This window comes from Gambusia affinis, linkage group LG02 (genome assembly GCF_019740435.1).
Source record: "Gambusia affinis linkage group LG02, SWU_Gaff_1.0, whole genome shotgun sequence".
Lineage (NCBI taxonomy): Eukaryota > Metazoa > Chordata > Actinopteri > Cyprinodontiformes > Poeciliidae > Gambusia > Gambusia affinis.
In genome coordinates this window covers 7,631,128-7,643,163 of record NC_057869.1, presented here as the reverse complement: position 1 = coordinate 7,643,163, position 12,036 = coordinate 7,631,128, and the positions used below count along the sequence as shown (strand labels likewise).

Here is a 12,036-nt window from a genome sequence, read left to right as displayed (position 1 = left end):
AAACAAATTAATTAATTAATTAATTGTAAATAAATACATCGATTATGCTTAAATGCCCTTCTTTCCCCATCTCTCATTTGTCTCGATTCTCTCTTGACATTTTTCACCGGAAAACAATTCTCTTTAATACATCATGCATATAAAAAATAATACGTGTGGATCCCAAACCAACACAATGACATAAAATTTGAAATTATTCTGAAGCAATGCTCTTTTGTTCTTTACTTTAGAAGCGTATATAAACGTATTTAATATTTAACAGTTCTGTACTTGTGCCGCACCTGCGCAGAGCGGTCTGATTCTACTTCCGCTGCAAGCACGCTGCCCCTTATGGGATTTGTAGTTCTCAGGGCTGCGCTTTTAGAACCCCTGTTAAGAAATTTTGACCAGAACGCGCTTTACGCCGCGGGTCAGGACTAGATGATTTGCAAATATACAAAATCGACTTCTTTCTTATGTCAACAGTGTGTCATACCGAAAAAATGTCGAAACAGGTTTTTTTCGTGCACTACAACAACCAACATCGCCCCTAATGAAAGCGAGGCAGTGTAAACACAACTCCAGGAACATGAAAAGATCGGGTGACAGTGAGGGGGAGAAGAGAAGAAAGGTATTGATAGCGTTTTTCTCCGTTCGGTCTGGCATATTTTTAAGCCCTGTCGCTGGTTGAATATCTAACGCTCCGTATGCGGTACTGCTGGCTGCATTCTGGAGGCTAGAAAGCTACGGATGTCAGCGCATACCTCACCTTGCCTGTTTCCTTTATTGTGTTTTTCCATTTTCCCCCTCAGTCTGCCACAATGAAGAATTACAGTCACATTGAAAGGGCGGTTTTATCAAGCAGATGAACTGCTGATGTGTAGCTTTAGGCTGCAGGAGCAGGTATAGACTACACTCCATATTTATTAGAAAGACGACATGATGCGAATTAAAACAACACGCAATTATTTGAATATAGATTCATCTCAATTGCAATAAAGTTATACATATAAATACATAACAACACAATCTGAAAACATTTGCATGTTATATTTGGTTGTTACTCTCGTATGAATGAAATAGAGGAAAAAAGATGCTAATTGCACTACAATTAGCATCTTCAGCGCAAGAGCTAAAACAAATAGTGAAGTTAGTCATCGGAGTATTTGGGATTTTGGTCAGCTGCCAGGTCAGCGGTCTCCTGCAGCTTTAGGCTTTACTGCTGATGCGTTGGCTTCAGTATCAATTTGATAGTGCAGGAGAAACTCGTTCATTCTCAAATAACTAATTACCACCTTTCCTGTTATATACTTAGAGATATTCACTCAATATATCTTGTTATTCTGTCACTGATGAAGTTACACCTGAATTTCCCCATTGTGGAAGAATAAAGGATATTTCTATTATATTACATTTTCAAAATTAGCTGTACACCAACACAAAGAATTCCATCTAAACGACTATTAAAATAAACTTCACTTTTAAGTTATTTTACCTTTAAACATAAAGTGTTTAGGTAAAAAAAAGACAGGTAAAGCAATTTAAATGCTGAAATTGTGGGATAATTTGTTCTTCAGTTTATATTGTTGATGGATGAATGAATAATCTTTTGAACAGTTTGCATAAATGTCAGTTGAAGAAGTTTTTTCAGCCATTACTTTTGCATATGTTAACCCTAGCTGTATCTAATGAAATACAAAAAGATAGCTACTGATGTTTCTGGGTTTGTTTACATTTATATTATAAATTCTCAAACGTGCAGCTCTCTATATAAAATAAAAAGCTGTTGGTGAAGGGACACTAGGTATTGAGGCATTTTGAAAGCAACAGACTTACCCACAGAGATATAACTAGTATTTGTATCAAGGTATTTTTGCTGTAGTCTTTAAGCTTCAGGAATTCAGAACATTTTCCTAAATATTGTTTCTAGGATTTAAAGTCCTTTCCATGAGGAGAAAATATCGCTGTGACTGAATTTTTCTGTGGCTGCATATGCCGTTTAGCCTGCTTAGGTGTGGTAAAACATACATATCAGGAACCAGTGGTGTATTTAGTCTAATTTATCTTACTGTAGAAATGCCATTTCTGGTCCATGCCTTCCTAGTGGAACTTCTGTGGGGAGACATTGCTGTTGTTTGATGATTATTAGGACAAGACATGGGCCTATATGAGATTGTTTGATAAAAGTGAGTGGAAATACTGAAGTTTTACTGCATCATGAAATTTATGCTAAAAGTTTACTTAGAAGCATAAAACATTATCTAATTGGTTTGCCATAAAACAGAAAAGCCACAATGTAACTACATATGTTACAGATCCACTATTGCTTTCCATGCCATAAATGTATTCTTATTTTGATCCTGCTTGGTAGACCAAATCAAAATATAGAATAAAAAGACGCTTTGCTTATTGCATAGATCATCATAGAGTAAGCAGAATGTAAGAGAATGCTGTTGTAGGTTTTTTTTCGGCCTGCTGAACTGTAGTGTGGCTTTACTCTCGTTAGCAGGCTCAGAAAACTCTGGGGCGGTTATTTGGTACTTTCTCTGCCATCCCATTATAAGGACTTTAAATTGTTAATCTGCAATGCCCTACATTCTGGACTGTTGCACTTATAGTCTTGCTTCTTACTGTTTGTCTGTCTGTTCTCCTCCTGTCCTCCAACTTGGTGACTCTCTGCTGAGGCACATGTGTTTGGATCATGTTAGACAGCAGTGAAACTATGTAAGACGTGGTTCCTCCTGTTTATGAAAGCAGCCATGGCGGCCAGATGAGCGGCTCAGAGAAGGAACTCATTCCAGCTGGCCCTTCAGGCAGTCGGGCGGCACAGACCTAATGGCTTAGCTTCCTTTCTCTTTAGATAAATAAAAGATTGAGCAAGAGCCAGTGTAATTGCAAAATGACTTTATTGTTGTAAAGCAGCCAAAGAAAGAACTGCATGCAGTTTTAACCAGGTTTTATCTTATCTGTTGTTTTGACACAGTTAAGAGCAACTATCGATATTTTCTGGGTTTTTTTTGTATTCTGTCTGCTGTTCCATTCTGAAAAGGATTGGGGTTATTTTAATGGGTCCTTGTTTATGTAAAGAAACCAACCCTCAGCAGTGTAATTATAGTTACCTAATTTTTTACATTTAAAAAAAAAATTTGGCTGCTTCTTTTCTTGATTATTTATGAAAAAAGTCAAAACAGGATGTTATATGATAGGTTTTGTTGCTCGACTGAGTAAACGTGTAGACTATTTGATATAATTCAGAAATTTTTCTTTTTTTTCCTAGAGCTCTTCAAAGTATCAATTTGCAATAATCATCACAACCACGAATGCAATATTGGCTGGGTTATGATATTTATATTAGGGCTGAAACGCTTAAATGAATAAATCATGATGAATTGATTATTAAAATAATCGTCAACTAATTTAGCTATTGATTATTTAACAGGCGTACAGAGATTTTTTTGCAAAATACCATTCTGAAAGAATAATATCAGAGCTGTAGTTAAATAAAAACACCTAAAAAAGTTTACATGTAGCAGCATTTAAGATAAAAAAGTTTGCATCAGTGAATACGTTCTACTAAGAACTCCTCAAGAGGCAGGTTTCATATTTTAATGTATTTAAAATATTGTACAGAAAGATTTAAGTGGTTAAATGAAAAATCTTCTGAATTGCACTTTTTTTTTTCATTTTATCAATTGATTAATATTTAAAACAACCAATTAAGAAGATCATTTCTAGTTGCACCCCCAATTTATATTATATTTAGCTTTAGTATTTCAGGTTATTGCTGTGTTTTGTCATAGAAGCCTAATGTAGAGTTTAGTCAACAAGATGCTAAAGGGAAAGAGTGGAGCGTGTTAAATGTGAAGTGATTGCAATTGATATTGTCATTGCTGTATTTAAAAATATCACAATTTCATGTTTTCCAAATGATATGCAGCCCTGGTTTTGACCTGAAAGGGGTAATATTTCTTTTACATTATCGCTGCAGCCCCTACTCCCCTCCCACCACCGTAACGATTCCATTTGCCTTGTAAAGGGCTTTAAAACATTTCATTATGTTCTATCAGTTTCGTCATCACAGGATGAGTTTCCACTTATGCCTAGGCAAGTGAGAAAACAGCTCTGACCCCGTCTCTTAACCCGATGTTCTTTGATGCAAACTCACCGTATCAGTGTTCTTTGATGCAAGCTCCCCATTTGTACAGTGATGACAAGTATGAAGTGTTGGGTCGAAACAGGAAGCGTGTGTGTGTGTGTGTATGCGTGTGTGAGCAGCCGGCTAAGTAATGATCTCACGGGGTCACCAGATGTTGTGAGGTCCCGGGCTCAGCCCCAGCCATTGCTTAGAACAGCCTCATTGGTTTGCTGTAGTTGTGGCACCTTGTGCAAGCTGTTTAGGGTATTTAATTTCTAAACACTCATTAAAATGGTTTGTGTTTCCCTTGGTGGGCCTGTTAAATTAACAGGTACTGAGGTAAAAGCTGATTATGTAGCCACACATCCGGACATGGTTAATCAATTCTCTCCTACAAAATGTTAGCTGATGAATTAGGGTAAAGGAAACGATTTATGGCAACTAATGTCAATGTCCTGTCGTGTCAAGGCTGATGTTTTAGCAAGAGAAGGTGTCAGATTTAGCACATTCAGCAGCTTCACGCTCTTCCAGCCATCTTTTCTCCCTCAAAACCTAAGCTGCACGCTGCTTCCTCTATTAATGAGCCAGTAATGGAGAAATAGTGTAAGGTACTGACATAAAACATGGGCATGTGTACCTGAGGCTGGGTAGCACATAAGCTCCTATGGAGCCAGATTTACACCTAGGCTCTGTGTAGAATGGTGATGGTGGAACACTTGGCATGGGGGCTCTCAGAGCTTCATCAGACCCCCGCTGGTTGGACTGTATTAAACCCGGTGCTTAGAAAAATACGGCTGTGGCAGATAATGATACTATTACACTAATGGAGTTGGCAAATGAAGGAGAACCCAGATGCCCTGCTTTATTACCAGAGGGGGTCATTTCCTCGCTGCATTCCTAATGGCCTGAGCACACAGTATTGATCAGGCTATCATGCTGCTAATCCTCTACAGAATTACTTATCGCTGCCTAGGTGTCGATCCGCCACATGCCCTGTGCTGGCCCAGTCACTGGGCGGCTGCTATTCGTCCAGTGGGGACCCACTGGGCCACTCACCCAAACATGATTTAGGGCCGAGCAGGGATGGCGCCTGGGAGGTCTTCAACTCTAGGCAGGTACGTTTTGTAAAAAAAGAAGGGAGGTAAATGAAACTAACAGCTTTCATTTAATTAAAGAGCAGGCAGTGATTCAGCTCCCTTCTCTTTATGGCCTTGCTGGCCACTGCAGAGCAGAAGAAGCTCTGTAGTTGGGCATTGTTTTCCTGTGTTGTACTGTACATTAGAAACAGGCAGCTCTCTTGCTATTATCAGCAGCAGAAAGTAATGATCACTGAGGTTAATTTGATATCCAGCTGCTCCTCTGTGCTTTGTTTCTCTGTTCATTATTTGCTTACACCATAAAGTCAAAGAAAATATTTTTTAAATTATTCATGGTATGCATCATTTTAACATGACAAGAAGGGATATTCTCTGAGATGGTCATTAGTATAAATGAATTGGGGGTCAGGACTCTTTGCCCAGGGCTTGTGACTTGCTATATTATTGGTCCCTTTACTGGGCCTCTGCGTGCATTATCATCCCCAGGACACTGGAAGTGTGCCATCCCTGCATATAAACACCCTTTTATTCACCTCTGGCCTTGACTAATCAAAGAGTTTACCTTAAGGGGTGAATTTGCACTGTTAGTTAGCATTACTCCTGTAGCCATAAAGAAGTATTTATACATTTCCATCTGAAACAACCTGTCCTAGCAAGGGAAACGAGCTATTGATCCAGATATTTAGTCATTTCTTTCTGTGTGTGCCATCAATATTGTACAAACATCCATCCATGTGTCCATGTGAGAGTTGACCCTGGCCCTTGCCTCCATTTTTGCTCCCATTGGAGCTCAATGATATACTATTATGAAAAGTAAAATCAATGAATGCATATGAAATTTTGGTGTGTAATATAGTGCTGGCCCAGGGCCCCAGGTCTTTCTATTGATCGGCTGTGTGAGTGTTAGAGGGGGCTGATTAGTCTGCCGGTGAGCTTTTCATCTACATGTCTTTACCTTGCCTTGGTTGTTTGATCTGTGCTCATATATCTGGATTGACATTTTTACACATCAGTTTGGGTAGTCAAATCATTCTTGAAATGAAATCAGTCATTCAGACATTAAAAGCACCACAAAACTTCTGATTCCATTAAGCTAATGGAACAAGAAATTCATTTGTACTAACAGTATGGATACTCGTAAGTGCTTTAAATGTTGTGAATTTGGAAACCCTAAAAATGTTGAATTCAATATGGAAAGAGTCTTAATTTTTCTGCTCTATATTTTTTAAATTTTTGGAAATAGGATGTGATAGGTAAACATCTTACTATCAAAAGTACTTTAACTGGATTGTTATGTTTTACAAAATAAAAATAGCATATTCGGGCGTGCTGTGGTGGCGTAGGGAATAGCGCGACCCATATTTGGAGGTCTTCAGTCCTCCAAATGTGACGCGGCGGTCATGGGTTCGATTCCCGGACCCGGCCGACCTGTGCCGCATGTCTTCCCTCCCTCTCCTTCCCCCTTCCTGTCAGCCTACTTTCAAATAAGGGACACTAGAGCCCACAAAAAGACCCCCTGGAGGGGGGGAAAAGAAAAAAAAATAGCATATTTAAAATGCAACACGCATTTTTAGAGTGTTATTTTTTATTAGGAACAGAAAACTTGTGTTGAGTCGTTTGGTTGCCGTTCCTCTTTGTAGTTCTTATACTTGTTTTACTTTGATAGTCTGTTTCCTTTTGTGCATAGTGCTCCTCTCACTTCTTGGTACTATTTTTTCTGAGGTTCTTTGTCATCTTTAGGGTTTGTATTTGGTTTTCTGGTTCTTTGGGTTGATTTCCAGAGAGCCATTTAGTGCCTTTACATTTCCTAGATGCCTCTGTCTTCAGCTGTTTTCACTCAGTAATTAGTCTCATCTGGTCTTTATCCTAATAATCAGCCTCCCCTGTATAGGGTTAAAGTTTTGGAATGACTCAACCAAAGTTCCAACTTGAATTTGTTGTAGAATCTGTGAGTGGGGCTAAAGGGTGATAGGCCTTTGAACCTCAATGACTTTGAGGTCTTTACAAAATATAAATGGTCTTTAACATGCAGAATCGGGTTACCCACTTTGAGCTGGATGTTGTTGCTATGATGCCACAATTAATAAGTAGTAATACATTAATAAATTAATAATTATAAAAATGTTTATAATGACATGTCAGTTTCAAAACTGATAGTAATGGGTTTTTTGTTTTCAAGAGGTGCCCATCTATTTTTTTTTGACACAAACCTCTTGGTTAAAGTAAAATCTTTTTTAATTTATATCTGCCAGACGTTTGGCTAATTATTGGCTTAGCTGTTACACTTCCTGTTTCCTTTTATTCTTTGCAATTTCCTCCTGTAATAAACCCTTCATGCCTCTGGCTCTTGAACTTGTTCAGTTTAGGTTCCTTTCTTTGCTGAGGACTTTAAGCAAGTTTTTTGCATTCATCCAGGTGGATAGCTGAGTTTGTGGGCATCACGTACCTCAAAATTTATTGTTTCTTACTTTGGATTTTGTCCCACAACTTATTATCCTAAACATTTTGGCGTCACCATTTCCTAAAGACTTGGGCTTCACTGAACAGAATTATTTATCTGGCTATATTGTAGAAATGGTGTTTAAGGTGTTTAAGGGAACACAACAACAAGCTTTAGGTGTTTACCTAGCAAAGATTTTACCAACCTAACTAAATTTAGTTAAAGTAAATTTTAGTTTACAGATACTATGGTGCATAAATTAGGATAATCTTTTAAATTCGCAATTTCAAAACTCCAAGATATTTCAAGTTTGTTATCCTCTCTAATGATGTCGTAGTCTTAGAGAAGAAATCTTAATAATGCAGATCTTCTTTCTTACTATGAGTCGGCCTGGTGCTAGCCTGTCACTCAACCAGACCAGGCTGCTTTTTCCAACTAAAGGTGCATGGAACCAATAAAATGTGGTTAATCATAATGCAACAACTGGTTTTCTTTTTGCTGTGACGTCTTAGAATTGCTTAGTCTGGAACAAACAGCCCCTTATTCTATGCTTTGCTTTGTTTCTGGACCCTCGACTGTTGAGAAACAATTGCGTAGAGTCTTTTGAAGTTTTAAATTTTACTCAATTGCTAACATTTGGCTATGAGTGGGGAAATATCTTCACCAAACCCTTCTTTGCAATTGTATTTGTTAGTATTGCCAGGTAGTTGTCTTACAAGGTTGTAGAAGCTTTAACATGGCTAGTTCAAATCGCCTCTAAAGGCTTATGTGTATGACTGCTCCTAACAAGCACTGTGTGTTGGTGCTGAGACATTACCCACAGATGGCAACGTATTTGCAAACAAGGCAGGAGTATTTATTATGCAAACCGACTGTCCAGTTCAGCTGTTCGGTTGCATGAGGTGACTTCCAATGTGACCTGTTCAAGTAGGGTTCATTTGTCATGCATGTGTCCTTTCACTAGAGAGACATATAATAATCAGTTCAATCAATACATTGTGGTTGCTTATTGGACAAGTACTGAATAAACATGGAAATGACCTGCTCACCTCACACACAGAGGCAAAATTCTCTGAGGGGTCTATTAGCCACTCAAAGCTGTGATTCAAGGAAGTTTTTTTCTCCATTCAGCAATATGCCAGTTTTGCTCATGAAAGGATTCCTCTGGAGGAGCTCTCATTGCTGTTTATTTGTGAGGTGTATTTCCCTTTGTAATGACTCACCTTTCTAATAAAGTAAGAATGCCTGCTGTTATCATCTGGTTTCAATGGAGAGTTTGCAAGCCTTCATTCACAAAACCTGTGGGGGGCAGGTTCACAAGGTGTTGTAAATACAACCTGTTAATTTGTACATCATAAGTTTTTTTTTCCATAAATGTGAGCTGTGAAAGTGAGTACAAATTTCTGCCACACGTCTCTTTTAGCCAAAAGACAGGGTTTGGCATTGCTCTTACAGTGCCTTGCAAATATATTCATACCCCTGGAACCTTTTATGTATTGTACCAGATTACAAAAAGACTTAATTGTATTTTATTGAGGATTTATTTGATATATCAAATGAATGTTGTGCATAATGGTGAAATGGGGTGTGGTTTTCAAAATGCTTTCATATAGAAAGTGAAACTCTTTACAGGGAAAGTGGGCATTTATGTATGTTCAGCACAGTTTACTCTGATACCCCTAAATTAAGTCCAGTGTAACCATTTGCATCAAAAAAACAGTAAACCATGTTAATTTCTGTGTGTTTTAGTCTCATTAAAATGCATCTGCTCGGTGAAGGCCTCCAAGTTTTTTTTAGAGAACATTAGTTACCTAGAAGCATCATGAAGGTCAAAGGACAGCCAATAGAGATTAGGACATAACTACTTCACAGATCAAAACCATTAAACCATCACTTACAATCCTTGTAAAATGTGTTGAAATTTGTGCCTGTAATCTGACAAATTGTTTAAGGGTGTGAGTAGTTGCTCATAGCACTTTTTGTTTTCCTTCTGGTTACAGACTTTCACATATAAAATGTTAACTACTTTCTAATTTTCAAAGTCATTATTAGAGTGAAAAAAAAACAAGCTTCCAAGAAACATCCAGTGTTGTTTATTTTTTCTGGATTTTTTTTTTTACCTTTGTGTATTGCTCATTTCAGAATCTACTCTGAAGCAAGTCTTTGAGAGGTGTCTGCTCACTTCAGGTGGTCTGTTCATGTCTCAGTGATTTCTTCTCGGAGCCCCTCGTGTGTTTTTTTCTTCATCAGTCTAACTTTTTCTTGCATATGCGAAAGAGCCAACGACAGTTTGACTGGCATGCTGTCAGACAGGTGATGCCTTTCCAGTGGTGGAGCATCAGCCCTTTCCTGAGGGCGTGTATGCGCGAGAGTGTGTAGAAAAAGTGGGGGTATTGTCAGGACGGGACCGGCACACTTTGCATGTTCTCCTCGAGACAGGTGCTTCTGGGCGAGCACTGGTGCATGACAGTTGCCTTTCATCGCTGTCTTCTCTACACTTAACCCCTGACCAGCTCTCCCTTCTTCCTCTTGCTCGTTGTCTTCTTTGCCTTCTTCTTCCCTGCCATTTTTCTCCATGTCTGACCTCTTATCCCGACGCTTCCCTCGGCCGTCCTAAGTGATGGACTGGGAGGCAGCTCGCATTTTGTATGTGTTGGTGAAGAGGTACGGCAGGCTTGTCACAAGCCTAATGCTGTCAGGCCTCGGAAAATTCAGCTGTCCAGACCAAGCTGCACAAACACACTCTCATTTCCACCCGCCTTTACACCCTCACTTTTTGTTCAGTAGTCCGTAATTCCATCCACAGGCGCTGTCAAGCACTTGATCAAACGTGCATAAAGAAAGAAGCCCCTTGGCTGATTCCCATCCCTTCTCTTCCTATCATAATGTAGGCAGATTTTCCCTCCTCTGCCTGTTTCTTCAGCACTGTTTATTCAGATGAGCCTGTCTGGGGGGCAGCAGGTCACATCCACTTGCCTGGCTAAAAAGATCCTGAATTGAGGGCTGTCTCCTGTGAGATGAAGAGAGAAAAAACACAAGCAGGGGTTAGGCAGGGCTGCGGAGCGGTCATGTCAGGTCTGTTTTTGGACTGCTTGGTTGTGTGTGTGTGTTTCATTGCGTGCGTGTGTGTGTGAATGCCATAGCAGAGTAAGGGTTAGGGAGTTTGAGGGTTCACTTGTCAACCCTGGTGTCATGCTTGCCCTGGCCTTGCTGTGTAGAGGGCATCTACTGTCATTTGTTTCAGGACTGTTTGAAGTGGAGTGAGCCACAGAAGCATAAAAACTAGTCAGGAGTTTGTGAGCTCTCAGGTGCCCCGATGTACCACGTAGTCATTTAAAAGTGCAAATATCTGCTGGAAAAAGTGACACCAAAGTTTGACTTTTATCATGGTTGCACACTTACCACCTTCTTTATATGACACACCTGTTCAGCTGCTGCTTAACACTAACTGGAGCCAATCACCTGGTAGCAGCTCAATGCGTTTATAGATCTGTAGAAGATGACTTGATGAAGTTCAAACAAAGCATGAGAATGGGGAAGAAACTTGGCATGGCAAGTGACTGAACATGGCATGATTGTTAGTACCAGATGGGCTGGTTGGAATATTTTAAAAACTGCTGATCTACTTGGATTTTCAAAAATAACAATCTCTTGGATTCTCACCGAAAACGGAGAAAATAGCTAGTCAGAGGCAATTAACACTTCATTCAACCAAAATCTAAAAAACATCCTTGAATGCACAAAAAAATAGAAATCTAAAAAAAGATATCCTAATTGAATGAGCGTCATTCAGACAGTAGATCATAATTTGGGGTTTCACTGGAGATGGCCTTCATCACCCCTCAATAAAAAGCGGGCATGAACAGTGAACTGATGAAAGGATTTATACTACAATTTTATCTGTAGTCAATATCTTTGAGGAATGTGTCTGACACCTTGTTGAATATTTCCTATTAGCTTTAAGAGTTCAGGCAGTTTTGACAAGAAATGGATCAGATTTACAGCTGACTGGTGGCACCTAATATCTGGTCTGTTTATGTCCCATCTTAACTGTGTTTATTGAAGCAAAATATTTTTTATTGTTTTCTGTTGTGAAAAGTTAATGTGTTGATTTCTGTTGTAGTCCTTGAGCTTCATCATGTGGATTAAAGACATTCTTGAGGCTAGTTCCAGAGAAATACACCCTCAGCTTCTGGTTTTCTTAACACTAACTGGAGCCAATCACCTGGTAGCAGCTATTCTAAACTTCCAAGCTTTTTGAAGTTTTTTTCCCAGTGTATGTGATCTGCATTTGTGTCTGCCATTGCAGGTTTTTATGCGTCTTTCATGTGACATACTTCTCCTACATTCTTCCCACCATAGGCAAAAAAAAAAAACAAAAAAAA

At 39.1% G+C, this 12,036-nt stretch overlaps 1 protein-coding gene across 1 annotated transcript in view; it reads left to right on the top strand.

Moving 5' to 3' along the window:
* The first annotated feature begins 408 nt into the window (after positions 1-408).
* The window catches only part of fto (FTO alpha-ketoglutarate dependent dioxygenase), a 142,064-nt gene continuing 130,436 nt past the window's right edge, over positions 409-12,036 (top strand). Inside the window, 1 exon segment of the mRNA XM_044139077.1 lies at positions 409-610. Within this exon segment, the coding sequence (XP_043995012.1) occupies positions 533-610 (78 nt within the window). The 5' untranslated portion in view covers positions 409-532.